At 48.9% G+C, this 26,904-nt stretch overlaps 14 protein-coding genes across 14 annotated transcripts; 6 read left to right on the forward strand and 8 right to left on the reverse strand.

Moving 5' to 3' along the window:
• Positions 1 to 161: 161 nt before the first annotated feature.
• Positions 162 to 932, reverse strand: CGGC5_v004270 (N-glycosidase R617; the record flags this gene model as incomplete). The annotated part of the gene is made up of 1 exon (XM_032024761.1): positions 162 to 932. The coding sequence occupies one exon, from the start codon at positions 930 to 932 to the stop codon at positions 162 to 164; it is 771 nt and encodes a 256-aa protein (XP_031878620.1).
• A 2,993-nt stretch (positions 933 to 3,925) lies between these two features.
• CGGC5_v004271 (uncharacterized protein) lies at positions 3,926 to 5,082 on the forward strand (the record flags this gene model as incomplete). The annotated part of the gene is made up of 3 exons (XM_032024759.2): positions 3,926 to 3,959; positions 4,165 to 4,295; positions 4,354 to 5,082. The coding sequence occupies 3 exons, from the start codon at positions 3,926 to 3,928 to the stop codon at positions 5,080 to 5,082; spliced, it is 894 nt and encodes a 297-aa protein (XP_031878613.2).
• A 222-nt stretch (positions 5,083 to 5,304) lies between these two features.
• Positions 5,305 to 5,746, reverse strand: CGGC5_v004272 (uncharacterized protein; the record flags this gene model as incomplete). The annotated part of the gene is made up of 2 exons (XM_032024758.1): positions 5,305 to 5,432; positions 5,497 to 5,746. The coding sequence occupies 2 exons, from the start codon at positions 5,744 to 5,746 to the stop codon at positions 5,305 to 5,307; spliced, it is 378 nt and encodes a 125-aa protein (XP_031878612.1).
• Positions 5,747 to 7,788: 2,042 nt separating this feature from the next.
• qorB-1 (Quinone oxidoreductase 2) lies at positions 7,789 to 8,804 on the forward strand (the record flags this gene model as incomplete). Its single annotated transcript, XM_066151255.1, has 2 exons — positions 7,789 to 8,061; positions 8,118 to 8,804. 2 exons carry the CDS (start codon positions 7,789 to 7,791, stop codon positions 8,802 to 8,804), a joined length of 960 nt encoding a protein of 319 aa, XP_066009485.1.
• Positions 8,805 to 9,620: 816 nt separating this feature from the next.
• On the forward strand, positions 9,621 to 10,162 carry CGGC5_v004274 (uncharacterized protein; the record flags this gene model as incomplete). The annotated part of the gene is made up of 3 exons (XM_066151256.1): positions 9,621 to 9,658; positions 9,734 to 10,001; positions 10,061 to 10,162. The coding sequence occupies 3 exons, from the start codon at positions 9,621 to 9,623 to the stop codon at positions 10,160 to 10,162; spliced, it is 408 nt and encodes a 135-aa protein (XP_066009482.1).
• A 643-nt stretch (positions 10,163 to 10,805) lies between these two features.
• HGT1-6 (High-affinity glucose transporter) lies at positions 10,806 to 11,714 on the reverse strand (the record flags this gene model as incomplete). Its single annotated transcript, XM_066151257.1, has 4 exons — positions 10,806 to 11,187; positions 11,240 to 11,384; positions 11,445 to 11,593; positions 11,647 to 11,714. 4 exons carry the CDS (start codon positions 11,712 to 11,714, stop codon positions 10,806 to 10,808), a joined length of 744 nt encoding a protein of 247 aa, XP_066009483.1.
• An 880-nt stretch (positions 11,715 to 12,594) lies between these two features.
• On the reverse strand, positions 12,595 to 13,773 carry ywtG-1 (putative metabolite transport protein YwtG; the record flags this gene model as incomplete). The annotated part of the gene is made up of 6 exons (XM_066151258.1): positions 12,595 to 12,690; positions 12,886 to 12,939; positions 12,988 to 13,080; positions 13,138 to 13,358; positions 13,416 to 13,592; positions 13,641 to 13,773. The coding sequence occupies 6 exons, from the start codon at positions 13,771 to 13,773 to the stop codon at positions 12,595 to 12,597; spliced, it is 774 nt and encodes a 257-aa protein (XP_066009484.1).
• Positions 13,774 to 14,943: 1,170 nt separating this feature from the next.
• fmqB (FAD-dependent monooxygenase fmqB) lies at positions 14,944 to 16,397 on the reverse strand (the record flags this gene model as incomplete). Its single annotated transcript, XM_032024755.1, has 3 exons — positions 14,944 to 15,531; positions 15,595 to 16,199; positions 16,262 to 16,397. 3 exons carry the CDS (start codon positions 16,395 to 16,397, stop codon positions 14,944 to 14,946), a joined length of 1,329 nt encoding a protein of 442 aa, XP_031878619.1.
• A 488-nt stretch (positions 16,398 to 16,885) lies between these two features.
• Positions 16,886 to 18,286, forward strand: cysD-4 (Homocysteine synthase; the record flags this gene model as incomplete). The annotated part of the gene is made up of 2 exons (XM_032024754.2): positions 16,886 to 18,033; positions 18,088 to 18,286. The coding sequence occupies 2 exons, from the start codon at positions 16,886 to 16,888 to the stop codon at positions 18,284 to 18,286; spliced, it is 1,347 nt and encodes a 448-aa protein (XP_031878618.2).
• Positions 18,287 to 18,668: 382 nt separating this feature from the next.
• On the reverse strand, positions 18,669 to 19,943 carry atA-1 (6-methylsalicylic acid decarboxylase atA; the record flags this gene model as incomplete). The annotated part of the gene is made up of 1 exon (XM_032024753.1): positions 18,669 to 19,943. The coding sequence occupies one exon, from the start codon at positions 19,941 to 19,943 to the stop codon at positions 18,669 to 18,671; it is 1,275 nt and encodes a 424-aa protein (XP_031878617.1).
• Positions 19,944 to 21,623: 1,680 nt separating this feature from the next.
• ATR2-6 (Cytochrome P450 monooxygenase ATR2) lies at positions 21,624 to 22,543 on the forward strand (the record flags this gene model as incomplete). The annotated part of the gene is made up of 3 exons (XM_032024752.1): positions 21,624 to 22,005; positions 22,076 to 22,446; positions 22,499 to 22,543. The coding sequence occupies 3 exons, from the start codon at positions 21,624 to 21,626 to the stop codon at positions 22,541 to 22,543; spliced, it is 798 nt and encodes a 265-aa protein (XP_031878616.1).
• A 378-nt stretch (positions 22,544 to 22,921) lies between these two features.
• Positions 22,922 to 23,716, reverse strand: fabG-13 (3-oxoacyl-[acyl-carrier-protein] reductase FabG; the record flags this gene model as incomplete). Its single annotated transcript, XM_032024751.1, has 1 exon — positions 22,922 to 23,716. One exon carries the CDS (start codon positions 23,714 to 23,716, stop codon positions 22,922 to 22,924), a length of 795 nt encoding a protein of 264 aa, XP_031878631.1.
• Positions 23,717 to 24,197: 481 nt separating this feature from the next.
• Positions 24,198 to 25,341, reverse strand: mcpII-2 (Metapyrocatechase 2; the record flags this gene model as incomplete). Its single annotated transcript, XM_032024750.1, has 3 exons — positions 24,198 to 24,396; positions 24,452 to 24,630; positions 24,691 to 25,341. The coding sequence occupies 3 exons, from the start codon at positions 25,339 to 25,341 to the stop codon at positions 24,198 to 24,200; spliced, it is 1,029 nt and encodes a 342-aa protein (XP_031878630.1).
• A 403-nt stretch (positions 25,342 to 25,744) lies between these two features.
• Positions 25,745 to 26,702, forward strand: fahd2-4 (Fumarylacetoacetate hydrolase domain-containing protein 2; the record flags this gene model as incomplete). Its single annotated transcript, XM_032024748.1, has 4 exons — positions 25,745 to 25,915; positions 25,971 to 26,048; positions 26,112 to 26,514; positions 26,563 to 26,702. 4 exons carry the CDS (start codon positions 25,745 to 25,747, stop codon positions 26,700 to 26,702), a joined length of 792 nt encoding a protein of 263 aa, XP_031878552.1.
• Between the last annotated feature and the right edge of the window lie 202 nt (positions 26,703 to 26,904).

Below are 26,904 nucleotides of genomic sequence, written 5' to 3' on the forward strand. Positions count from 1 at the left end.
GGGAGGCGCGCAGTCAGACATGCATAGAGACAAAATAATGAGCTGATGCACCCAGACTCGGTTTTGGAAGTTTTGAACCCATACCTATGCTGCTGGTTTACGACCCAAGCTATCTTCGGCGCCTCTATCGTTCCACACAGCCATGCCTTTTGATCTCATGTTCATGTGGCCTTCCAAGGTATCGCAATTGGAATGGATGCCTTTGCACTCTGTCCTTCCCCTTCCCCGGGCTCATGTGACTGGTCCCCTGAGAGTTCGGCTGTGTTACCCTCTACCTCCAATTCCTCCGCATCTTCATTTCTCAGCTGCTCTCTCGTGGCCATTAGTGCCTTGCCAAGGCGATTCTCTCCCCAATTTCTCTGATTCACCATCGCCTGTTTCTCGTTGAACCCGATGGCCCAAATGCGGTCTTTTGGTGACGCTTCAGCAAGAACACGATTCCCAGTCCCCATCAGGACTTTCTTCAGCTGTGGGTTTTGCCCAAACTTGGCCACATTGACCGCTTCGACAACCGCACTCTTGACTTCATCCCAACTCGTATCCATGAACCCGACTATCTCTTTCCCCAAAGCCTTTTGCGTCTTGGGGTCCTTCTCGCACATGATTCGCGCCTGCCGTTCGGTGTCGCCGAAACGGGCCGCCTTGCAGTACATCATGTACTGTTCGGCGCAGGTGAATGTGACGCTGCCAAAAGGGTCGTTCTCATCTACAGCTCGCCCCACCAGCTGTGACATTTGCGGCTTCGAGACGGTGAATGTTGACGGGTACCATTGGCAGAACTGACAGTATTTGAACTTTTCTTGGGACATAAAGAAAAATACAGGAGTGTCCTCGGATTCTGATTCTGACGCATCGTGTGTAGGTGCCTTGGTTCGGCGAGGTTTGTTGCCTTGGTTGGGCTTCTTTGGCTTTTTGGTCTTGGCGGGTGACATCGTGGCTAAGTTCGTCGTTCCAAAGGTTGCAGTTGTGGAAGCAAATATGCCGTGGAATCTACCGATGACTTCCAGACTTTTGTCTTGTTTCGTCGAGGAGGCGCGGTGGATGGAGGGGGCAAGGACGATCGATTTGATGACTCCTCGCCGCCTGCAGCCTGACTGATCAGGGACCCTGAAGGCTTGCTCAACCGGGTAGGCTGCCTGACTGGATGACAGCCGCCAGTTCCCGAAACCTTGTTTCATAAAATGAAAACAAGAGGCTGTTGACATATTGAGATGGTCGGAGAAAGTGACAAAGGTATGTATTGGAAAACCAATAAAAGCTCCGGCGGTGGTTTGAATCTCCAGACCCAAAGAGAGCCTTGCAAACTACACCATTCGAAGTATAGAGAGCAGAGACTGTTGATTGTTCGCTATCTTTTCCTTACATCACACTCAGACATCGTCAACGGGCTGTTTTCTTGTCACAATCATCATGGTCCCGCTGACTCGCTGATACAGCTTGATCCAGAAATACTGGCTCGTAAACATGGGATTTTCCAAAGAGAAGGCAGAACAGCTTTGGAGCCCATAGTGCGGTATTCCTGATAAGCCACCTATGCCTGCCGATGGGCTGGAAACCAAGGAAATGCAGAAAGTATGGTGGGACTTTTGCACCAAGAAACTCGACACAGATGAGAAGGAGCCCTCCAGAGACAGCGACGAAGAGTGGAGTGGGTCTCTTGACGCCTATGGCATCAAACAGGATTTGAAGGATTCAATCATGGATCCCGTGTTCAGCTATCTTCGACTGTCGCAATCCTGTCGACACTAGATCAAGGATACCATGGATATGTACTATAAATGGCTTCAACGACGCGTATTCGAACCAGAGAGAGCGATGAGCACACGGCTGTTTTTGAAGCCAAAAGAGGGAACGAAGTTTTGCGACGACTACGAGTTTCGTCCAAAGCATCCAGGGTACATACCGCTATATATGATTGTAGATGAGGATCGTATTCACCATCTATTCGATGAGCAGGGCATTCTCGATAATCCGGATCAGCTACGAACCACTGGTGCATCGGACTTTAGCGGCTCACTTGGTTGCTTCTATTTCATCCACCAGTTGAAGCTGGCCGAGCTGCACGCAAGATACGCGGAGCGCGGGGCAGGGGGCGCTAGCGTTGCAATTTTGCGTGTTTTCGTGTCATTCCAAGAGTACTGGCGACTGAAAGTCAGCGGTAAAGCCCTCACTCTTTCGGGTCTGGATTGGCTAAGATTAGTTTGGGAGTGTCGTAAGGGATTAAGTTCCAGTCCTTCTAGGTTTTTGACAACTACGGCAAAGCAACCTTATTGTACGGGGACATTCCGCTGCATCGAGAACACCGGCGCACGAGGATCAAGAATGAAACTACTAGCGATGTTATTCGCAAGTTAACTTGGTCCCATGGTGGCATAGAGAGAGGACGGCAGTGTATGTTTTCAACAAGCGCGGGAGAGCGGTTTCTGAGAGAGCATGCCAAGTTTCGCATACTTGCGTATCAGGATCTGTGAGACCTTAAGAGCTCTTCCACGGAGGATTCACCTTGTACAATAGTCCTCCCAGGCATCAATGATTAGTCTACGTTCTCAGAAAGTTCTCATGGGCACGTAGGTTATATACCACTGATTGTTGCATAATGGACCATGAAATTGTGGCACCACAGGACCTTTTGCTTCCAAAGCACGTTCATCCAGGGTAGCAATTGCATTGAAAGACAACAGGTATTGAACCCAGGCAACGGGCTTTATAGCCTCAAATTGATCCGCGTTCATAGCTAAGCGGGCTTTTAGAAACTGCCTGTTCTAGGCCTTCAACTAGCATGAGAAGGCCTTTCTGCCAAAACATTCGCTCTTTCAAAATTAGTCTTGGCGCTCAGGTCTCGTACGAGATTCCGGGCATCAACTTTCGAAGTGAGGGTCAAGCATGGGTCAGAATAGCCTAGTATCTAGCTGAGAAGCAAATATGTCAAGTTTTAAGTGGGCGAATTGAGGAGTTTTGAGCATCTTTAAAAGGCCCTTGGAGCAAAGGTTCCTCGACTGTTTGCGCGAGTCAGCCTTATGGAACTGCGAATGACTCGCATCGCAATACCCCTGAGGATATCGCGCCCGGGGGAGCAGCACCGGCGGCTCGGAATGGCCAGTAGCCCTTTTGCAGGGTGTGCGACATGTTATTCCTACGCTGTCACCACTTTTAGTCCCTGATTGGGACAAGTAAGCGTAAAACTCGAACGGAATAGGATGAACTGGGCCGTGGGGCTTTACTGATCAGACGCACAGGTCGGCTGCTTCCGAAATTGAAACTTATGGAGAGCAACCTGCTCGATAGGGGGCCGTGAACCTCAGTGATCTGGAGTCCTCGGACTGGAAGGGCCTACGTTGAGCTTTGGAGGCATAAGATCACTTGATCGTACTTATCGTGTCACCAAGCATTCATATCACTTACTCGGAGCGGGTGTTGAAAAGATTGCTTTTTCTTTCAACTTTCTTTCGCCCGCTGATGCAGTTTGTGGTCCCACATATCTGTTGAGTTGAAGGATTTTCAGGCCGAGAATAGAAAAGCGTGATTGGCAGGGCATGAGGACAGAGACCAGGATAGAGATGGGCCAGGCGCCACTTTATAGGAGTTGCACAATGCAAGAGACGGGAGGGGAGATGCTTAGTGCCAATGAGCCCCAAAGCCTTGCTGCGTAGAACAAGGTAATAGCCTCGTGATGACCACCTTAAGAGCTGGAAATGACGCGGAGTAGGAAGAGGTGGGTATGATTTGCTGTGCCGCTGGAGCTGAAACATGAAAAGATGAACAGACGCTCTTGGCTGCACTGGCATTTGGTAATGGCTTGTTGGAAAGGTCGCCAATAGTTCCGCAAAGAGTGGCTCATATGGGACCCTCACTTCCTGTTCGGTATGTCAATGGAACGGATAACTTCCTTTTAAGGAAACATCAGAGGCGGGCCCCCGACCACATCATGGGTTACAACATCATGCGAGCACAGGAGGGAGGTTGATATGTCGCATTCTCGGCGCGCACTTTTGCTTCGAGTCCCAATTCTTTGGAGCCGGATGAAATGAGTATCTTGGCGACGTGCTGCAGGTTGAAGATAGATTCAATGAGGCGGCAGAAACGAGAACGGGGTTCGGACTGTAATACCGACAAAAGTCGCCTGTCGCGTGGTCGTGATCTTTGAGATTGAGTGTATATATACAGGTCTTTCTGCGAGGCCAAGAGGATCTATTGTTCGACATCTCTTCCACATCAAGCTTCTTCATTATCGGTTTCCTCCTGGGTACAACTCAAGCGCCAGTTTCTTGTCAGCCTCAACCCAATTTGATCACGTTGTATGTTGCCAGACACCAAAACATCTTGATCGCCTAGCGTGCTGACCTCTTCAAAAAGATCATGAAGTTCTCAAAGAAGACTATTCTCGCCACGATGGCAGCCCAGGCTACGGCACTGGTTCAGATGGAAGTTCGCTACAGCGACAGAATGGTTGACGTTGGCAACCTCGATCTGTTCGCCGTCACATGGCAAGCCATATACGGCGAAGCAGGCAACACCCGAGCCATCATGACCGATCGATCCTTCGGCTCCCAGACGAACACTTGTACCTGGGCCGAAGACTACGACCCCGATCTGACCGTCCAAGTCAAGATGAATGGCGCTTGGGGTCGGACTCCTGGCCTCTCCGACAACCAAATGCGTGACGGCCTTGTTCAGTCTATGTGGGAGGTTCTTCGCACTGTCTCGGACCCTTACGGTTACGAGGTCTTCAACGGTTGCCGCGGTCTTACCTGGATGGAAAGTGTGGGCTACCATGAGGATGCCGCATGTGGACCCAAGAGCGCGCGTAACTGCGAATACGCTTGCCGTAACGAGAACTCCCCTGGCTTGGCCCAATGCGAGAACCAGACATGGGGTCACAAGGTCCCTTCGACTCTGCGTGTCATAGCTTACATTGATGGACGCCTACAGCCTGATGACCTGATCATTGAGTTTGGCGCGACGAAGAACCAGGAGCCCGGCGGCTGTGGTCTTGTCGGGGAGGTTGCCGGATTTCTCGCTGGATTCATCCCTGTCGGAGGTGATCTGTTCGCCAAGGGCATTGAGATTGGCTGTGCCGAGTAATAAGGGGGCAGGCAGTTTTCATGTACATTGATCTCAACCTACACATACAAATACTCTGTCCATACATGGCAATCCGTTGCGACAGCATGGTCAAGTCACTGAGCAGGTGGTCTCGTCGGTTTCTTGAATTCGAAAACTCTCGCATTGCATGTGTCAATGCAAACTAGCTCTACTCGCACAAGCATAGGGCCGAACAGCTTCATTTCTGCCTCGTGCTGTGCTTTAACATTGGGCCGAGCACGTAACCTTGAAGCTCAAGAAGTTGTCCTCAATATCAGAAGTCTCCTCGCACGCTCCAATCTTGATCTCGCGGGCCCCTTCTCCGCAATCATTCGAAGAATACACAGTCACTGTCAGGAACTGATTAGCAAGCGGGCACAATATTAGGTGCCATTTAAGAGAGTATGATCTTACAGCTGCACCCCTCAACCATGTAGTTCAGTTCCACGGCCTTGACGATATTGTCTGGTGCCTTGAATGAAGGCTGGCATGTCTCCGTTAAGCCTTTGGTGATGGCCCAGATGCCCCGATTGCCGCTGCCAGCACAGACTTGCTCACTCCAGATGCGGAAGTCGCTGACGTACTCGTCCTGACGACGAATATTGGCCGCATTAGTTCCGATGAACAGAAGCGCGGCGGCGACAAGATTCCAAGAGAAACGCATGTTGTATGAAGTATTTGAGTAATGGCCGCAACGGTGAATTGATTCAAGTAAAATATTAATCTGTGTGGTGCAGGAGACAGATGTCCAGAGTTGGCTGCTGGGACTGTGCAATAGAAAATTGTCCGTACATGTAAGAAGGAACTCCCTTTATACTCAAGGCACCTCGCCCAGCACGATTGGAACCGGGAATCTTGTGCCTTGACGCTTCGACAAATGGAGCAAATCTCCATTCGTCACGGAATCTCTGCATTTGTTATGGACAGATGTGCATATCAATTTGAAGCTTTAATGGTTCTCGTATTCGGCTATCACTGGGCAACCCCGCGTTCTCACATCTAAGACCATGGACAATCGAGATGATGAGAAGAATTATAGCACTTTAATGAGTTAGGAGAGGCGTCCAACATCTTGGGTGAGATTCTGTTATGTATTGTTCCATCAAAGCGGCGCTCGTGGTTCGACCGAAACGCGGGATACAACGCTGAGAATGACATTACCCGGATCCAAGTTGCCCAAAATACTCTTATTAGGAAAGTTCCCCGCACCTGTGGGAAAGCATCCGATAGACGAAAAACGAGTATCGTTGTTCTTGTCGTGTGGTTAAAATCCTGAATAACCCCCCTCTTTCTTCCCTTCTAACTTTTTTCTTTATAGTTTACTACCTAGACGTTTACTTTATTAACGACTATATAACTCTTATAGAGAAATATTTAAAAACTAAGATAGTTTATAGAGAAACCTCTATAACTACTTATAGGGGTATATAAAGAGAATATAAATTACTTTAATTATAAAAAGTAAATATCTCCTTCTTTATACTACTATAACCTATTTTTCTTTTAATATTAAGATATTATTACTATACTACGTTAATACTATATATTACTACCTCAAGAAGAGTAATAGCCTCCTTATAATCGCCTAAAATCCTAAATAATACTGCATAGTTATTCACTAATCTTTATTCTAACACGCTGCGTTAGATTGGGCTAATAACTACTCACTCGCTGATCCAGTCAATTGAAGTAAAGTATGTAGGCAAGCCACCCGTTCCGCGACTTTGTTCAATCGGTATTGTGGCTCAGAGCGACTTGATCAAGTTCAAACTTCCCTGATATATGAATTTTGCTTACAAGCTTTGCTAGTCGGGACAAAGACATTAATGATGAGTTGAAGAACGATATGGACGGCACTAGAAATGAAAGTAGACTTGTCGAAAGTACTAACCACCAAAGCCAAAGGGCAATACACCGGACGATAACCAGTACAGCAAATCAAAACCAGACTCGGGTTTCACCACCTTAGTTAGATGTAACTGCGACGAATGGCAAAGCTTGGCAAAGCTTTTGCTTACGAAGTCCATTCTGCCCTGACGTCATGCTCTCTGGACAGAGAAAGACGTTTCATGTTTCATGGTTTCAATGAGAGAAATCGTGGCATCACGTAAGAAAGCGTCATGCAATCATTTTCAATGCTTAGACTTCGTTCGGGATAAACGTCACATAAACTCCGAATTACGCCGAGTTTCGGCCAACATGCCGTTCTACCCAGTCTGAATCCACAACGGGCTAGCAATTGCCGGCGCCGCATCTGCGAAATCTGCTGATAATTCAAGTTCGATTGGGCGGCCAGTGAGAGTAATGGAACCGATCAACCCATGTATTGTACACAACAAGTGGGGGCTACAGAAAGCTCACAGTTCGAGTTTTCTTTGAACTACAGACCTATCTTATTTCCTTCGGTTTCGGTTTCGAGTGGCATCGTCATCTCCACTAGGCATTACAAATTCCATTCGCCTCAATTACTGCTGAACCGAGTCGTATGCAGTGAAATTTGTAAGCATGAGATCGGCATCGCAAAGACTGCAAAATCGGCATCGCTAAGTCAAACAATTCCACGGAAATAGGGTTGGTTTGCAATATCCGAGGCTCAGTACTCATACTGCGGCGTTGCGTTGGATACAAAACACCAACTAATGGCATTGTTTCGCAACATTGCATGATGCACTCAACTTCCTTTCCTCCATGTCTCAATCTGCAAAGATGGCACCCTCAATGCAGCAAAAGATCGGAATTTTCCCCGCATCCGGAGGCATAGGCGGAGGCACTGTGAAGCACATCCTTAATCGCCTTTCCCCTAAGGATCTCGTCTTCATCGCTCGACACCCAGAAAAGCTTGCTTCTGAAGCGGCTCTAGGAGCTGAAGTACGTCGAGCAAATTACGACGACGACGCGACGGTCCAAGTCGCGTTCCGCGGGATCACAACTCTCTTCTTGATCTCCTACGCATCGGTCGAGCACGAACACAGAGTTGAGGTATGAGAAATTTGACCTCAAATGTGATGAAGCATCGGCTAACGAAATACCTCAAGCGACACAAACTTGCCATTGACGCCGCGATCGCAAGCGGCGTAGAGTACATCTTCTATGGGTCTTTGGGCTTTGCTGGGTCAGAAAGCAACAAAGAGACAGTAGCTCATGTTATGAAACCGCATCTTGACACTGAAAGATATCTTGAAGATTGCCGGAAGAGCCACCCAGGCTTCGACTTCACCATCATTCGAGAGGGTCTTTACACGGAGTCGTACCCACTCTACACCGCTTTCTTTGACCCCGCGCAACCCCGCAGCGAAGTCAAGATACCGCATGATGGCTCGGGGCCTGGAATCGCCTGGGTGAAGAGAGAGGAATTGGGGGAGGGCACAGCCGAACTCATACTACGCTATGTTCGAGATCAGAAGGGATTCGCTTACCGTAGCAAGACGGTGCTACTTTCAGGAAATGAGAGCTTGACCCTGTCGGAAACAGTCAAGATACTCAGCGAGATCGCAAATGTTCCCGTTACCATCAAGCAGGTCTCGGACGATGAATTCGCGACGCAGCCCCAGGTTCCCTCCAACTTTACCTATCGCGGAGTCGATTATTCCAAGGCGTGGGCGTCGTCATTTGAGGCCTTTCGAAGAGGGGAGGCGGCATCTGCTTCTCCACTGCTAAGCGAGCTTTTGGGGAGGGAGCCGGAGGAATTCGAGACCACTGTTCGGAACTCGATGTCAGCTTAGATAGGTAGCCTGTAGGAGGGCAAATGTCCTCAATCGTCATTGGGTACATATCCTTACCAACTGCTCCAAAGTGATGAATTTGCCCTGCTTCAATTCTTCACGTATCGCAACCGATCCTAATTGTGTATGTCATACAACTTGTCGTGCTTCTCTCTGTTTGGCTGGTGGTTGATCATATGACAGGAACTGGGCACACGTCAGCAACTTCACTTGTCTTAGACGATCACTTGAAATTTAGGCAACTACCTTGGCAATGATTGATAAACAGCCAAATTCTGTAAGCGATTAAAACCGATCGTTCTAAATTTGAAAGGTTTCCATTTGCGATGAATTTCTGACAGTTTTGCCAGTATGCCTACTTCCACCATTTCCGGCGTCGACCTCGTCAACCTCGGCCCATTGACAACGACGTGGACCGCCCCAACATCATGCGCTTCCGCAACACCTTCTGTACAATTGGCGTATGCTACCAATTACAAAGACGGCGTAGCGGTATGGTGGGATAACTGCGACGTGCAAACCGACATTTACGATGAATGCATGCCGTCTGCGCCCCCGGCAAATCGAGAATGGGCTTCCAGGCAAGCCGAATTGAACCCTCAGCGACTGGACTTCCAATTGTATCATTCACCAGGCGTTGCTTGTCCAGCAGATTGGTTCACCGCAGGGCTTGCTGTAAAAGAAGGACCGTCATCTTATACCGTGAACGGGAGTTTCGCCGATCCTACTTTCACGCGCGCATTTCCCACAAAGACCACTACTATGTCTCGAATTACACCGGGGTTCAGACCATCGAATGAGATGTTCCTCTCTGCAATGGAAGTTTCGGAGACTGCTGTGATCTGTTGCCCAAGGTGAGTAAAGTGATGGCTGTTATTCGACTGGAATTACTTTCCAATCTTGACTGAAGTTGATAATAAATGTCATAGCGGATTCACAGCAAGATGGGCCGGTGGCGCATGCTTCTCGACAGTCTCGAATGAGGCATACACTGCCACGACGGGGTGTCAACTTCAATTTGCAAGCCGCATTGAAACTGTGCTTCTTGAAACATACACCTTTTACGGGAGACCTATCACAGGTCTGATGGCATACACTACGGCTACAACTATGAGTTTCAAGACTACGATCGAGACTATCAAGCCTGCCGATAGCACGCAGTACATAGGATTAGTCACGACGCCTGCAGTAACTCTGGTACACAAGCAGAGTGATGTGGGAGAGATACCACTCACAGGAAAGACATCTCCAACCAGTACATCAGGTGCCGTATCTTCAAGCAAGATGAGTTTGAGACGGCTGGTCAAGGGGCTGGCGCTAGCTTGGGGTTTGGTAGCCGTAATCGAAACTGTGGCTGAAAGCCTTTCTTGAGGTTTTCAAAGACACCGCACATACCCTAGACAAGGAATATTGATGAATTCTGCTAGCCGGGCAGTGTCCACTACATAAGCAGTATATAATCCATATATCCTATATCTATGCTAAAACGACTATCCTCGCTGTTATTATTACTTTCGTTATCGCTATCGTCGTCGTCCATCGTCATTCCTATCTACCTCTACTATAGTCCTTGTTAGAGTATAGGTACACTACGATAGATTTATAGGGGAGGGACACTGCCCAGATAGCCGACTGACACTGCCCAGCTAGCAAAACTCATATTGATAACCAGGGCGATCCAGCATACCTATTGCTTAATTGTTGTCCAATTATCAAGGCAAGATACAGGTGGCCAAGTGGGTGTCTGAAAGCGAGGTGGCTCGGGACAAGGATAGGGCTAACCAGTTCGGCCAGGGAAAGCCCTCATTTGCGGAGACACAAAAAATGGAGCAAAGTACAACGAAAATATTCATTCGTAGGACCGACCGCGGTTCGAATGCGGGGCCTAGAGATATCTGCAAATAGAAGGACTGCAATCTCTCGCTCTACCACGGAGCTATCGATCCAAACAGAAACCAGATATCTTTACCATACCAAAATAATCCCTTGAATACCGCTACTTCAGTTCGCAGAGTCAACTTTTCGAAGCTTGCGCTTTGTTAGACTCTTGTTGTCTTCTCCATCTTGCTCCAGGGTGCCTTTCGAGCCTTGAGCGTCGATGATAACATCGTTGGAATATACCACGCCATCAAAGACCTCGTCAATTTCCTCCAATGTTCTGCCCTTAGTCTCAACAAACAGACAGTAGACCACAGCTAGAATTCCCAGATTCCAACCACCATTGATCGCGTAGTACCGCCAGGAGATCCGTTCGATCGCCAAAGGAGCGGTGTAGAGATTAAGGAAGCTGAATGCGTAACCGATGGCTTGGGCGACCACCACACCCTTGGCTCGCTGTGAGTATCGGAGTATTTCGGGTGGGTAAGTGTATGCCAAGATCATCCTGCAGCAAATTTAGTCACGAATAGTAAATGAACGCAAAAAAGCTATCTTACCAACTGGTAGAGACTGCAAGCAAGAAAAGTGCAACAACGACAATTGAGCTAATTGCGTATGAGTTGGTGTCCGGGTGGATTTCCGTGAGGTGAGATAAGCCAGATAAAAGACCAAACAGAATCACAGTTGCTGATGTGCCGGCAACTGAAATGGCATGTTAGCTTTGCGAAACAACACTGGATTCTCACTATTCTGGATACGTACGCAATGGCTTCCGAGCGCCGACCCGATCGATAAGGAATACACCAAGGATACTGCAAAAGGCCTTCCACAGCAAGAGAGCGATGTTAATAGTGATGATGGATCTCCTGCTGGAAACACCTAGGCTCGAAATGATGTATGACGAGAAGTACCTGAGCAGAAGGTTAGCCTTTTGTTTGTATTGCAAAAACACCAAGGAACCTACAGAATCATGTTTCCTCCAAGAATTTGATAGAATATGTTCGTCAAAACAGCAATGGTAAATCTCTTCATGTTAGAAGCTACGGAAAACATCAGGTTAGCCAAGACGTAGAGAATGGTACTTGCAATCGGCTCACCAGGTGTAATGAGTTCGCGCCATGCCCCTTGACCGCAAAGGGCCCTCCTTACTTCCCAAGGCCAGCCTATACATATCTGCATTGATAACACCAGCGTCATTCAGGGGATCCGAGGCATAGCTCCAGACTCCTCACAAGCGGCCTTCCTGGAGATCCAGGAGATAGCAAGGATACAGAACATACAGACCCATTGGTGCCCAGGGCACCAAGGGATAAAAGGAAACGAAGAGGCTGACAGCCTAGCTAAGGAGGGCACAACACTGCCAGCCCCAAGAGGCCTCCTAGCTACCCTATCAGGGATTAAGCGACTGGCCAAAGAACGCAAACAACACCAGCATAGGAAATGGTGGAAGCAAGAAGCACCCCCCCGTTATACCCAGCTGGGGCTTAAGGCCACCCTTGGCTGCCCTCCTGAACTAGCTCTACCAAGAGCTACCCTTCACTATCTCCTGGCAGCACGATCAGGCCACGGAGACTTTGAACAGTATCATCAACGCTTTAATCACACAGAGGCATTGCTCACCTGCTCCTGTGGGGAGGCTAAAGAGGCAGACCACCTGGTCTACTGCCGTAAGACCCTAGTGAGGAGGCAACGGTGGCCTATCCTCTACCCTTATAGCCGAAGGGAGCCTCTAGGACCTATAGGCTCCCTAGAGCGCTACTTTAAGGGTCTACTTATCGACTCTGAAGGCTTCCAGGCCTTCCTTGACGTGACAGACTTCTTCCAGAAGATCTGCCCGCGTTACTAAGAGATAGGACTTAACCTATCCTCTCAAAAACAACAGACTACCTATAGTCACCAGGACAGCAGATTGCTATAACGGAACTAGGGCACCAGTGGGAACTAGGGATGGATAGAACACATATTGGCCCTCGGGCAAGATCTGGAGGACGCTAGGAAGAGACGTGTACTACAGAGTATATAGCTAGAGCCTGCGGCCCTCCACGCCACATACCCTTCGGGAGGTCTGCCGCAAGGGCGGCTGCGCCCTTGCCGCCACGGCGTTAAATATCAAACAAACAAACAAACACAAACAACAACATGCCCCTTGACCGTCCTTCTCCTGATTGAGAGAAGCAACAATCTCCTGCGCTTCGGTAAGTACCTCAACGTTATGTACGTCGCCGTCAGCATGCAGACGGGCAAGGATCTCGGTTGCCTATGACTGGTCAGCAATCGGTATAGTTATACAGTCGTTGTACCTTACCTCTTCAGCACGTCCTTTGGAAAACAGCCATCGAGGACTCTCATCAACGAATGGCAAGAGAAAGAGTGAAATGATGGAAGGGACTGCTTCGCCCTTGACATGAAAGGTTAGACAAGTTGACGTAGTTGAGGAACTTTCGAGGACACTCACTAGCATGATGCCTCTCCATACCCAGTTGGAATCCTTATCGAAAATTCCAAGTACGATACAGGCAACCAAGAAGGATGTGAATGGAACAGAAACGAGTACTGTGCTAGAGCAGATGGTTCTATGCTTTGGCGAAGCCAGCTCCATCACCCACATAGGGGCAATGGAGCCGTTGACTAGAGAAGCGAATCCGATAATGAACCGACCGACAATGAGTTGTGGCACTGTTTGACGCTGTTGTCAGTTTTTGATTTGAAAGCTTTTTGGCCAACGCCACATACCAGCTGATGCTGAAGCTTGTAGGATGACTCCAACGATGATGCAGATGGAGCCAGCCGCAAGGCCCATCTTCCGTCCCCAACGATCCACCGCAGGCCCCACCACCGGGGCTCCCAAGACCGAACCAGCGCTGATAATCGCAACGTTCAGACCGATTAGGTCGCTATTGAGGTTGAAATCTGTATCGAAGCATTAGAAAAGCAACTCAGTTCAAGAAGGAGACAAACAATCGTTGTACGGCTTGACCGCGTTCAAGTTATTGATCATGCCGGCATCGTAAGAAAGAATACAAATATTCAGCATAGCAACTAAGACAACAAGAATGTGTGAAAAGACGGGCCCAAGACTAAGCACCGCCATGGTGAAATCGGGTTCAAACTTCAAGGTGGATAAGGTATTGGCTCTGTGTTAATGATGCAAAGAATGATGCAGTGGAGGCGTTGTGTATGTCGCTGCCTCATCGAAACTGATAGCAATTCGGTTGAAGACTGACGACTTCTTTGACACGCATGCGTTCAATTATATCTCGGTGAACTGTGCATTGGACAGATGCTTGCCTCACCCTCCATGCGATAACACTCCAACTATCTCGAAGCACTACTGGGGTGAGATAAGACGCGTTGGGTTAGATCGCTGAATCTTGGCCACTTGCTATCGCACATTTTCTCCGGGCCATCCCATCCCGACCAAAGTTGATTCAGGCAATGTCACAGTGCCAGCACAGAATTGCATGGCAAGTCCAAATCGACGCGCGTATTTCCCGAGCATGCCGAGCCCCACGGAAAACTTCGGCCGGGCATTTTGGTGGGTGTCCCATCTGTTATCGTTGAAGTTTCATCTTGCCGCCATGTCAATCTGAGAAGTTAACGACATTTTCGGGCTATACTGTTCATTAGCCGGGAAATGCTGAGGGCTGTTGAGGAGAGCGTTATGGTATTCGCCACCAGTGCCCGTAGTAATACATGTACGCAGAGACTGCGCCCTCTCACTCCGGACGCACACAAGGATAACAACGGGAAGCGATAAACAGTGAAACTAACAGAAAATGCAAAAAAAAAATAAAAAAATTAGAAATCGACTATCCCGAAGAAAAGCATAAGTGTGAGATGACTGTGGGAGATGCTCACTTTTTGGTGGAATGTGGAGGGCGAAATCTGGTGAACAGACTATTTGCACGTATCGTTGTAAGGTGGACTAAAACATAGGGTACGAAATTGAATTTTGAACTTTACAAATCAACGGAAGGCAGAATGTGCTGAACTGCAGCTACACCGCTTGAGCATGTTCCACTGCGCCCTCAATGTCCATAACATACTTCTTCTCGACAAGGTTAGGCTGAATCATACAACACTCATAATAATCAAATTCCACTGAGGAACAGATTTGGACTGAAGCAGCTGTATCCACCGATGTAAACAGAATCCATGAATATATTCGACATGATAAGTCCGAACGTTCTACTCTAATAAGCAATGAGCTTCTAAACAAAATGAAACATGTGCATCCTCCGGCACACCAAAACGGAATGCATCACCAATATCCGCCGGGGGGTGGAGGCACCGCGACATCCTTCAGGTGTCCATTGACCCCGTTCTTGATATCCTTCGCCACCTTGTCAAAGTTGCTCTTAGTGAAATCCAGCGGATCCCATGGCTTCAGTTTCGGGAACCTCTTCTGCGCCCATTCCTCTGGGGCCGCTTCGATGTCGTCCCAGGGAATCTTGTAAAACGCATCCCGATTCTTCTGGCCGCTTTCGTGTACCGCGTTGGAACGATGAAACCGAATCCTCTGGGCAGCTTCCAAGGCCAGCTTAACGTCGCCCTTGGACAACTCAAGACACTCAGCGACTGTCACGGCATCCTCCAGTGCCTGAGATGCTCCTTGACCAGCGGTAGGTAGGTTGGCGTGAGCTGCGTCTCCGATCAGAATGGTGCGGCCTCCTTTGCTGACCCAAGTATCTATGGTGGGTCGGTAAACGAGTTTGAAATCGATAGTTTTACCAATTGGGGTCACATCGAGAAGCGCTTGGGCATCCCTTCCAGGAAAGTAGTTCATCCACTTGACTACATGCTCCCTTTCGGCAATGTTCGACCAAGATTCGGAGGATTCTTTATCGTCCTGATATTGTAAGTCACGTCAGCAGTCTAGTCAATGGTGATTGAAGGGGTCGAAACTGCTTACCGGGTGGATCAATACCCAAGCAATATCCTGACCCTTATTCCAGACAAATGCCATGAGACTCAAGTTGTCATACATCCAGAATCTCACAGTGTCCCTGTCCTCGCGGTAGAGATCCTTCAACCCCGGGTGGCTTCTCATGGCCTCGTCGGTTTTGAAGAAGCTTCTGAACACAGCCCATCCACTACTGGTGCCATCTATCTTCTCATCGTCCAGTTGCAAAACCTGTCCACGCGCGATGGACCGAGGGCCGTCGGCTGCTATGACACAATCGGCCCACAATGTCTCTCCCGTGGACAGCCTCACACCAGCACGACGATCTTCCTCCAGGTACTCACTGACAGCGACGCCGATTCTGATATCCTTGACAAGAGTCTTCGCGTAGGCTAGGAAAATAGAGTGGATCTTGCCACGGTGACCGGCGTATGTAATGTTGTGCTCCTTGTCATCTCTTGCCCACGGAACGTTGACAATGAATTTGCCGTCGAATTTGTGGAGCTCCATGGTTCGGATGCGACTGCATCCAGTGTCGTGAATCTGCTGCCCAATCTTGCCATCATCCCATCGATGAATGATTCGTCCGGCATTCGGGAAGAAGTCCAGAATATCTATGTGATGGAAAATTCTTATTATCATATGAGGATTGGGCGTGATGAAGGGGCCGACTTACCGCCTTGGCTGTTTGAGTCAGGATACTTCTCAATCACGGTAACGTTCATGCCGCGCTGAGCACATTCAATAGCGGCACCAAGCCCGCCAAAGCCGGCGCCAACGATGATCACCTCCAACTTGTTGTTCACTGTCATATTGGTTGTAAATTTTGGGTCTCAGTGTAAAGATGCGGTGAGTGCAATGGTTCCACCTTCGATGGCGTTGGATCTTGCGCTTGAACCTTCAAGGGATATAAGATATCTTTCATGCCGGCGATGAGGCCATATTCGCCTGTCTAGACATGATCCTGCAAACATGCCAAGCCTGGCTGCTTCCGGAAAAAAAGGTCGTGGCCGAGGTCCAATTTGCTCTTCTTTCGGGATCTCCCCCGAAAAGCCGAACATGCAGCACCATGGGAAGCTTGGCGCCACACCTTTTGGGTTTTAATACCAATTTCCAGAAGTATCAGACGACTGTGATCTACATCCGTCTTTATATGGAATTTAGCTCCAAGGCCTTACTGTTGTGCCATCATCTACTGCCCCCCTTTCGGCGCGTCTCTACCGTGCCTCGATTTCGAAGAGGCCTCCGCAAACACAGCCACGTTCCTGCCACCAAATCCAGCGCGAAACAGCCAGCGGTGATGTCTAATACCACTCCAAGCAATAATCTAGAGACTGCTCAGGTCACGAAGCATGTATCACGCTTTGAAACTTTGCAGGTGCACGCGGGTCAAACCCCTGACTCTACGACGTTGGCTCGCGGTGTACCAATATATCAAACCTACGTCTTCAATTTTCGCAGTTCAGCCCATGCTGCGAGGCTTTTCAACCTAGAGGAAGAGGGCGAGATTGCCACACGCACTGGCAATCCTACCACCGCCGTTGTTGAGCGTCGGGTGGCGGCGCTTGAGGGCGGCGTTGCGGCTGTAGCAGTCTCATCCGGCCAGTCAGCAGTCTTCATGACTATGGTTGCCTTAGCTGGGCAAGGGGACAATATTGTAGCGACCAAGCATTACTATCATGGTGCTTACAACCAGTTCTCCTTCTTGCTGCCAGAGTTTGGTGTCGAAACCAGAGTGGTGGAGGAAACAGCAGAAGCCTTTCGAGCGGCCATTGATGGGCGCACGAAGGCCGTCTATATCGAAACTGTCGGGCATCCGAACTTCAACGTGCCCGACATTCAAGCCATTGCAAAAGTAGCACACGACAACGGTGTGCCCCTTGTGGTTGAGAACACGGTCGGGTGTGCCTACTTCTGCCAACCCATCCAACACGGGGCCGATATCGTTGTTGCCAGCATGAGCAAATGGATCGGAGGCCACGGCAGCGCCACGGGTGGCATCATTGTTGACTCCGGCAACTTCGACTGGAAAAACTCTACACGTTTTCCACATTTCAATAAGCCCTGTCCTGGCTTTCACGGACTGAACTTCTCCGAGAGGTTTGGCAGAGAAGCTTTCATTATGCGCATCAGAGGCCAGATTCTGCGGGACGTAGGTTCATGCCTCTCTCCATTCAACAGCCAGCAGTTCATTCTGGGAATTGAGACGCTCAGCCTACGTTGCGAGAGACACGCACAGAATACCATTGCCCTGGCCAGGTGGCTGGAGAAGCACGACAACGTTCTCTGGGTTTCCTACCCCGGGCTCCCCAGCCATCCGCACTATGAGCTTGCCCAAAAGTATTTGCCCAAAGGGGCGGGCGCCGTGCTCATGTTTGGCGTTAAAGGTGGGGCAGACGCAGGAGAGCAGCTGGTTGACAATTTCAAAATGATCTCGAATAATCCAGGGTAAATACTCCGCATGTTGAATCTCGTACTCCGTTCCCCTGCTAATTTCTCCAGATACGGTGATGCCAAAACAACTGCAATGCACCCATGGTCTACTACACACAAGCCAATGTTACCTCATGAAAAGATTGATCTGGGTGTTGCACCTGAGATGGTCCGAGTCTCGGTGGGGATTGAACACTTGGACGACATCATGTATGACATTGAACAAAGCATGCGGGCTAGTCCTGCCGTGGCAAAGGGCGATAAATGATTGAGAGACAATTAAATGAGATTTAAATCAACTAGTATATCTGTTTGTTCATTGTATGGATTCTTTCCAAACCAAGCGGTAACATTGCGTGACATGTTACCACGAAATCCATCTCGGGAATACCGCAATGCCTTGATGGTCTCACCTAATCTGAATTAACATCACATACGACCATACCCACTGGAAAACTCGGGATCCCGTCCGCTCTCCCATAGATAAGCCAGTGAGGGACAGAGTAGTAGTCGGGTCGGTGACGACCGGCGAATGCCTGTTGTTGTATGTTTTGTTCTTTTGTCTCTTTTTTCGAAAGAGGGGCGGGCTATCGCATGGCATCGATCGGTCAGAGGGGAAGATCAAACGACTCGGAGTAGGAGAAACAATCTTAAGATTTCTGCCATTTAGATACCACCTCTGTAATATCTTCATCCAGATCCTTGTTCCAAATCCACTTCATTCTACTCTGCAGGTTCTCTTTGATCTTTTCAAGATCATCCCCAGCCGCTTCAAAATGCCATAGATGTCCAGCCTCTCTGCTCGTAGACACTACTCTTTGGGTGCGATCTACTCTCGCAGCACTGAATGCCTCAAAAGCCGCAGGCAAATCGTTTGCTTTCTCAATGTATCGGAGAATCCTTCCCAAGACGTATGCATCCTCTACTGCCATTCCTGCGCCTGCTCCCTGAAAAGGAGTAGACGCATGTGCAGCGTCTCCAAGGAGACACAGTCGGCCTTTATGATAGGCACTGGTAGGTGGCATGTCGAAAAGAGCCCAAATGTCAGACTGCCCCATTAGTCGGACGATGTTGAGCACGTCCTCGCCCCAGCCATCGAAGCTATCCAACATCTGTGTCTTGGTGGCTGGAATAACCATGGTGTTGTGTTCCCATTCTTTGCATGACTGGAAGGCGACAACGTTCATCATCCTACCTCCTGCCACCGGAAATGTAAGCATGTGGCCGTGGTACCCGAGGTAGGCTTGACAGTTCTTCGCCTTCTCTTCGCCGAGAAGCTCCACCGCCTTATCCATTGGTACCATTCCCCTGTAGCAGTACTTGCCGGTGTAGACTGGTTTGGCAAGGGTGTGGTCCTTATCGAAAATGACGCTTCGGACTCGACTCTTGATACCATCACACCCAATGGCTGCACTGTGGTGGGCTGTCGATCCATCCGCAAATCTGAGAATAACACCCCCTTTCTCGTTATCCTCAACATTAATGACAGTCTTTCCAAATTTAGCAATTCCTGGAGGGAGAATTTTCTCCAACTCTTCAACCAGATGAGAACGATTGACCATCCAGCTGCCGGGGTCGGGATGCTCAACTGAGCAGAGATAAGTCCCGGCAACAACACCACGAGCTTTCGCTGCTGCATCGGGACCGTTCATGCCCACTCGGAAGTCAAACCAAGTGTTCCTTTTCTCTTTGAAAATGTTTTTGTTTGCGCGGGCTTCAACTGCAGAAGCCAACGGCATTGAAATTTGCCGAAGCGCTCTCACGACATTTGGCCCAAATGCGACACCTGCACCGATTTCACCGAACTTCGGGGCATTTTCGTATATGGTGACTGGAATTCTTGTTTGGCTAGTAATGCAGAGAGCCAAGCAAAGACCACCGATACCGCCTCCGACAATTGCCAGGTCGAAATCGCTTGAAGTCATGTCGTCCAAGATGATAGTAAGTTGGTTGGTTGAGGGTTGGGTGTTCAGAGTCCGTAGTTGGCCAGCACGAATAGTCGTTCAATGAATGCTTCTCTAGATAAGTCTTAATAAGAAGCAAGTTGGAATCAGAATTCTAGACTACGTTTGTGGATTCATTGAAAACTTGATAAGGGACGGAAGTTTGATCTCCTGGCTCGGTGAACCCAGGTGTGATTCGGAAAATGATGGCAAGTATACGGTGTCCGCTATCGGTACCTAGATCAGATAAGGCACCATATACCGCATTATTGTGTCCAATCCGATATTTTGGCATAGCCATGCTGCGAAAGTAGGAAGTCCGATTCGCCCGGGGGATGGTTTCACTCATCGGCCGAAAGTCCGCTTCTTAACACACACCGGTGTACGCCGACCAGTCACAGCTTTGGGCAAGTTTGACTACCTTCTGACATGAATGCTACATTCCCTTTCATGGAACTGACGGAAGACTCTGAATCATGTTATTCTGATCTTTTGCCAACATCTGACTCACTCACCTTCCAACTTGAATCTTCGACGCAGGATCAAGACACTGCAGCTTTCGATGGCTTCAATGGCGGTTCCATTTGAGATTTACTACCCTATCGTACGAGCCAAGCTGCAGCAAAATGCCATCGCAGTGGCAGGATGGACTTTGCTTAGCGCCGTGACCTTAGCAGCCTTGCTGATTTGGTCGGTGGCGGTGGGCAACAAGATGCCAAAGCTCCCCATTGCGATGGGCGAAGAATTACCGAATCAACAGGAAAGAATCGACATGTTCATAAAAGACACTCGAAACTTATTGATAAGTAGTTATAACAAGGTGAAGCTAGGTTGCATCAGTGTCGACAGCAATCCAAAGCTGACAGTTCAACCACATTAGTTTCAAAACCAAGTCTTCGGGATCACAACGACGGAAGGCTAGTTCGAGCAACATGAAAATATGACTATATTCTAACTACGGCTTAGGCACCAACATCATGATCCCCCTCGATCTCCTCCCTGGGCTCGGAAGCACGAAGTCTTTGAGTTTCGCAGCGTTTCTCGAGGAAGAGGTCAGTGATACAATGATATTGAAGGTCGCTGTGTTCTGAATAGCCGCAGTTCAGCATGAAAAGGTACACCAAAGTCGGGAACCTTGACGAGAAGCAAATTGCCATCCTAAACAAAAAGCTCAATCCAAGTCTAAGTGAGTTGCAACCAATCAACCTGCTAAGGAGAATCAGGTTGGGGCAGCACTGAGTTTTCCCAGATGAATATGTTCCGGTGTTAGTCAACCTACTTCGACACCACTGGCCATTGGATGAGTATAATTGTAAGTGAATCAAAAGAGTCACCGATATCAGCAACAGTGCAGTCGGTCCAGCTCAATTGATAGCGAAAGAAATGATGTGTCCTTTCTTTGACATCGGGGAGCGACCATAACCATGCTAATCATTATTCGAATCAGGCCCCGTCACTGTCAAGCCCTGGTCGCATGTGATGCGTCAGGTATCGCGCGTTTCTGCTCGAATCTTTCACAGTTCTGACGCAGCGGAAGATGACCATTGGTTGGATATTGCCAGTGAACATGTTCACTCCACGGTCGTGTGGACAGAGAATTTGAAGAAATGGCCTGCGATGCTTCGTCCTTGGGTCTATCGATTTGTTCAGGGACGAGGAATAATGACACAGCGCTTTGCCGAAGGTGAAGCTGTGGTGGCGGAAACGCTTAGGAAGAGGAAGGCGGGGAAGGGTGGCCATCTAAGCAGTCCCCCATCGCTTCTGGATTACCTTACAGACGGTGAACTGGGTGGAGACGACGTCGAAGCGCACACGGTCGCGCAGATCAACCTTTGTGTTGCTGCCATCCAGTCCATGGCCTCGACAGTGACTCAGTGTCTCATGGACCTTGCGACGTATCCACACTATCTGCCTGAGCTTCGTGAAGAAATTACTTCAATGCTTGCGCAGAAGAGTGGAACCCTTGACAGACAATCTCTGGCAGATATGATGAAGTTGGACAGTTTCATCAAAGAGACCCAGAGATTGAATCCTCCAGATCTTGGTGAGTGCCTACCTTGACAACGGAGGCTAGTGACGAGTTTTGTTTTAGTAACATGGAATCCTACCCGCAGCAAGCTTCCAGCGTAAGGTTATGTCGGACATCACTTTGTCGAACGGTCTTCGAATCCCAAAAGGCGCGCGCATTGCTCTACCGACCGGGGCAATCAACATGGACAGCCAGTTCTTTGAGGACCCCGAAACCTTTGATGGCTTCCGGTACTACAAGCTTCGGATGGAAAGTGAGGAGGCACGGAAGAGTAGCCAGATGGTGACAGTGGGAAAGAAAGATTTGACATGGGGCTATGGCAGGCACGCCTGTCCGGGTCGGTATGTTGCTGAAGTTGCAATGAAGCTGCTCATCATTGAGTACATCGTGCGTTATGATATCAGTCTACCTGCTGGTATCAAAGAGCGTCCAAAGAATATCGAATTCGAAGGGCTGGTGAGTATCTCAAATAACCTGGCTAGTGATTGGAGTTGCTAAACCACGGCAGGTCATACCAGACCCCAATTGGGAGCTGATTTTCCAAAGTCGGTAGATGCACGGGCTGCAGAAGGCAAGGTTCGACTGAAAGATTGTTTATTGAGACGAGGAAACTGTCATCTTACGCAGATGGAATTGTGTGATGTTTTATACGGGTTAAAAGCTGCATTATCCCAGACAAAGTAGAAACAATAAGATTTCGAGGTTTGATATTGGCCGTAACCGCTTACACCACAAGAATCTATCACATCTGCAAACGGTAATTATGACATCGAAAGAATGGCGTCGTAGGTATCGAAATTATGGCATCCAATCATCACTTTCACACAGATTTGAATATTACGAATTGGCTGTCCAAATCCAAGATGTATGAACATCTATCTGAGAGCTTCGCGGCAGTCCATGAAAATTCATGTGACGGTCAAGCTCCTTTCTATTTCATGGAAACACCACCATTCACAAACATGTACTCGCCATTTATATACCTGGAGCGTTCTTCAGCCAGAAACGCCACCGCCCATGCTACATCTTCGACAGATGCTGCACCACCCTCAACCGGTGTCTGCCGAATAAGAGCTTCTTTTGTTGTCTCCCATTCGTCAGGAGTGAAATGGTCCAGAAAGCTTTCCGTAAGTACCGGACCTGGCGCCACCATGTTGACTGTACAGCCATACTTGGGCGGCAGCTCCTGCGCCCAAACCCGCAGAATGGCATCGAGAGCGCCTTTCGTAGCTGCATAGATACCCTGCGTAGGCTTTGGCACTCGAGATGCGACCGACCCCACCATAATGATCCTAGAGCCACCAATCGTGCCTGACATATTTGGAGGTTCCGAAGGATGATACGGCGTAAGATATGGCAGAACTGCTTGGACCAGAGCAAAAGCCCCGCGGGCGTTCAGGTTCATTGCTTGATCCCATGCACTCAACTGGGAGTCCCAGAGGTACGCAATAGGAACCAAGCCCGCGTTGCTGATAAGGATATCGATGTGCCCGAATCTCTCAACAGCTTGGCGGACAAGTTCGGCAGGTCCATCGTCCGACGCAATATCCGCGAGAACCGCGATCCATTCAGTGTTGAGTTTCGATCCGACGTTCTCGCATTCTTCTTTCAGCGATGCCGAAGGATAGTTGAGAACGATGTTTGCGCCCCGAGCCGATAGCTCCGTAGCAATACCAGCTCCGATACCTCTCGAAGAGCCCGAAATTAGTGCTGTTTTACCGTGCATGGTCCCTCGGGGCTGAAATATGTTGACCATTGCCGTCCGAAAAGACCAAAAAGCCGGGTCAGTTCTGATTGAGGTGACGGAGGTGTTGGTGATGACGGCTTTGGGCTGACTAAAGGCACAGCAATAATCAGATTGAGGAGATAAATTACGGAGAAAGGAAAAGTTCGAACTTGGGGCCATACGTTCATCCCATTGCATTGGTACGTGCATGTTCTGATGTATGTTTTGTCATCGCTGGGTTAAATCTTGCGCGACCGCAGGATCTCAAGCTCGGCAAATTATCGCCGAAGACCACCGAAACGCAGTATGCAATGAAGCCGCACCCACCTGCATAATCCAAGACTACGTACGATCTTCTTTTTGACAGGATGCAAATTCACTATGAAATGGCACAGATTGCTATCGTTTTCTATTCAGCGAGTTTTGCGCTTTCGGCCCTGCGCTATTCCAATCAAACCCGACCCTCCTCGTGGTAAAACGATCATGCCTCAATTGGCATTTCGGGGACGTCCTTCAGACCTGGAAGATCCTCATACTTCTTGGTGAAAAATGCACGCGGAATATCTGGGCCCCAGCTCGAAACTACTGCCGCAACAGCCGGTTCATTGGCGTGTTTGGAATCCTCATTGACCAGGTCTCCATCAACATAATGCTCAACTACGAACCCAGAGGGATCAAACCTATAGAAGAATTAGAAAGTGGCAGTTCGTTTTGGTAGTCCTTGCGCTCTCTTACCAATAGTCAAAGATCTGACTGCCTAGAACATGTCGTCCGACGCCAAAGACGTTTATATGGCCCTTGCGAATGAGATAGTGATGTCCAACCACTTGACTATCGACATCATCAACTTCGAAGCTGCTGTGGTGCGCTTTGATTCCCTCCGTGAACTCGGGAGATCCTGCGATGAAGATATTCTAGGAAGAAACCAGATCATTAGCAAAGTAAAGCAGCCTTGGGCGGTGGAGGGGACAAACATGATGGTCTACAAATTCTTTGCCCTTGTCCAGGTGGATGAAAATCATGATAGTCTTGTTGTTTTGGGGGTGGTACAGGCAATCCGTCTTCTTGAGATTGAAGGTCTTGGCGTACCAGTCGAACACTTCGTGAAGTCTATCGACATTCACTTCGAACCCGTAGTGACCCAGCTTGTGGACCTTCGACGGTTGGTCCCGGTCAGGTCGCTGGAACTCTCCGAGCCGTCGCTTGTCTTCCCAAGTGTTCCACATCACCGGTTTTGGTACCTCCCTTGGCTCTGGGACTCGGTCCTGTTGCCCGTAAATGAGAGTGATCTCCTCCCCCACAAGATCCTTCACAATCACCACCTTCCCCCCACCTGGGGCATCGTAATCAGCTATGGGCGTGGATCCCGGAAGCTTGGCCGCTTTCTCTAGCTCTGCCATAGACTGCACAATCCAGGCCCCTCCCCTGAATTTTCTTTTCCCATCGCTGGTCTTCTCTGCCACGTAACAAAATTGATCAATACCAAAACCCCGGAAGTAAATCTTGGTTTCTGTCTCGCGCACAGGCGTCAGACCGAAGTCGGTGAAGAACTCCTTAGCCTTTTGCAGATCGGGGTGACCGTAGCGCACATGAGACAATCGATCAAGAAGGATTCTCGGGTCCATTGCAGGTGGTATTACTGGTAAAATGAGGTTGGAAGTTTTGGAGCGCAACTGAAGCAGCCAAAGCAATATGCGATTCAGAACACAGAAACAACTGTGATTTTCCAGATCTTGTCGAGAACTATTTCCCCGCATATACCATTATAAATGCAACAGCTGCAAGGTTTGGGGTTGCCCAAGATTCCTTCGGCATCTTTCGGTGTAGCAAGTTTCATCACGGAACCCTCGGCCGGCTGTCCCACCAGTTCTAAACCTCAAGAGAGATAGCTTATGTCATGGCCTTCGAGGACAAGTTCATATTTCTATCAAGCCTCATCGAGAATGCAAGCGAGATCAGAATTACGGACCCAACTCTTCCCCAAATACAGACAGGATTTTATCGCAACACTGCTGGTATCCACTGACAATGTCGTTTCATCGACTCATTCGATTTCTTGACGAAGATGGGCAGGAGAAGTACGGAGACGTCAAAGATGAAACGCCAGTAGGACACCTGGAAGGTAGCGTCGTGCCGCTCTTGACTGGTAATATCAAGTCCGGGTTTCATAAGTCTGATCAGAATGCGAGGGTTGCTAAGGTACTGATTTGCGATTGATCAATGCGTTTGGGAGAAGCTAAGCATGACTCTGTAGCTGCTATCACCACTGCCGGAAACGCCCATCATAATTTGCGCTGGTGTTAACTACAAGTCTCATGCCAAAGAGACAAAGGTGAGTACTTAACTGCAGTGAATGCATAGTTTTCAGAAACTCTCCTGCTGACGTGTGCTGCAGTTTCCCCCGCCTAAGAAGCCCGTCATCTTCGCAACCCCTCCTGACCGGCTTGCGGGTCCATTTGATGATATTCACATTCACCCGGATGCACAAGAGCTCCTCGACTACGAAGGAGAACTCAGTGTTGTCATTGGAAAAGACGCATATGACGTAAGCGAAGAAGAAGCCTTAGACTACGTCCTAGGATACACTGTCGGCAACGATGTTTCTGCCCGGAGTCTACACGCTCCCGACGTTTCTGGCTACCAGATGGGCTATGCCAAGTCCTTCGACAAGTTTGGGCCGATAGGACCTTATGTGGTGTCTCCGACTCTCGTCTCGGACCCTCAGATTCTGAAGTTAACGACTTATGTGAATGGTGACGTCCGGCAGAGTAGCGACACGTCGCAGATGATATGGTCATGTAGGCAGCTAATCTCTTTTGCTTCACGTGGACGAACGCTTCGCCAAGGCACTATCATCATGACTGGGACACCCGAGGGCGTCGGATGGCACACGAACGGCTGCCTCAAGGATGGGGATGTTGTGAAGGTAGAGATTGGACAGCTTGGTTACATCCAGAACAAAATGGTGTTCCAGAAGAAGGAGTAATTCGTATCTTAGAACGCTTATGTAGCCCACTCATTCTTTGGAGGGACTTGCGAAACTATTTTTATACCGTACGAGTCTCGTCTAGATCTTGATAGACCCTGACGGTCAATATCATAACATGGAGTTTAAGACTGAACAAAAAAGAATTGTCTGTAAATGGATACAATTATTGAACTCCACACACTTGTCGAATAGTCTTCTT

The sequence above is a fragment of the Colletotrichum fructicola genome, assembly GCF_000319635.2.
Source record: "Colletotrichum fructicola Nara gc5 chromosome Unknown KSG_Nara_v1_contig02, whole genome shotgun sequence".
In the NCBI taxonomy this organism is placed as follows: Eukaryota; Fungi; Ascomycota; class Sordariomycetes; order Glomerellales; family Glomerellaceae; genus Colletotrichum; species Colletotrichum fructicola.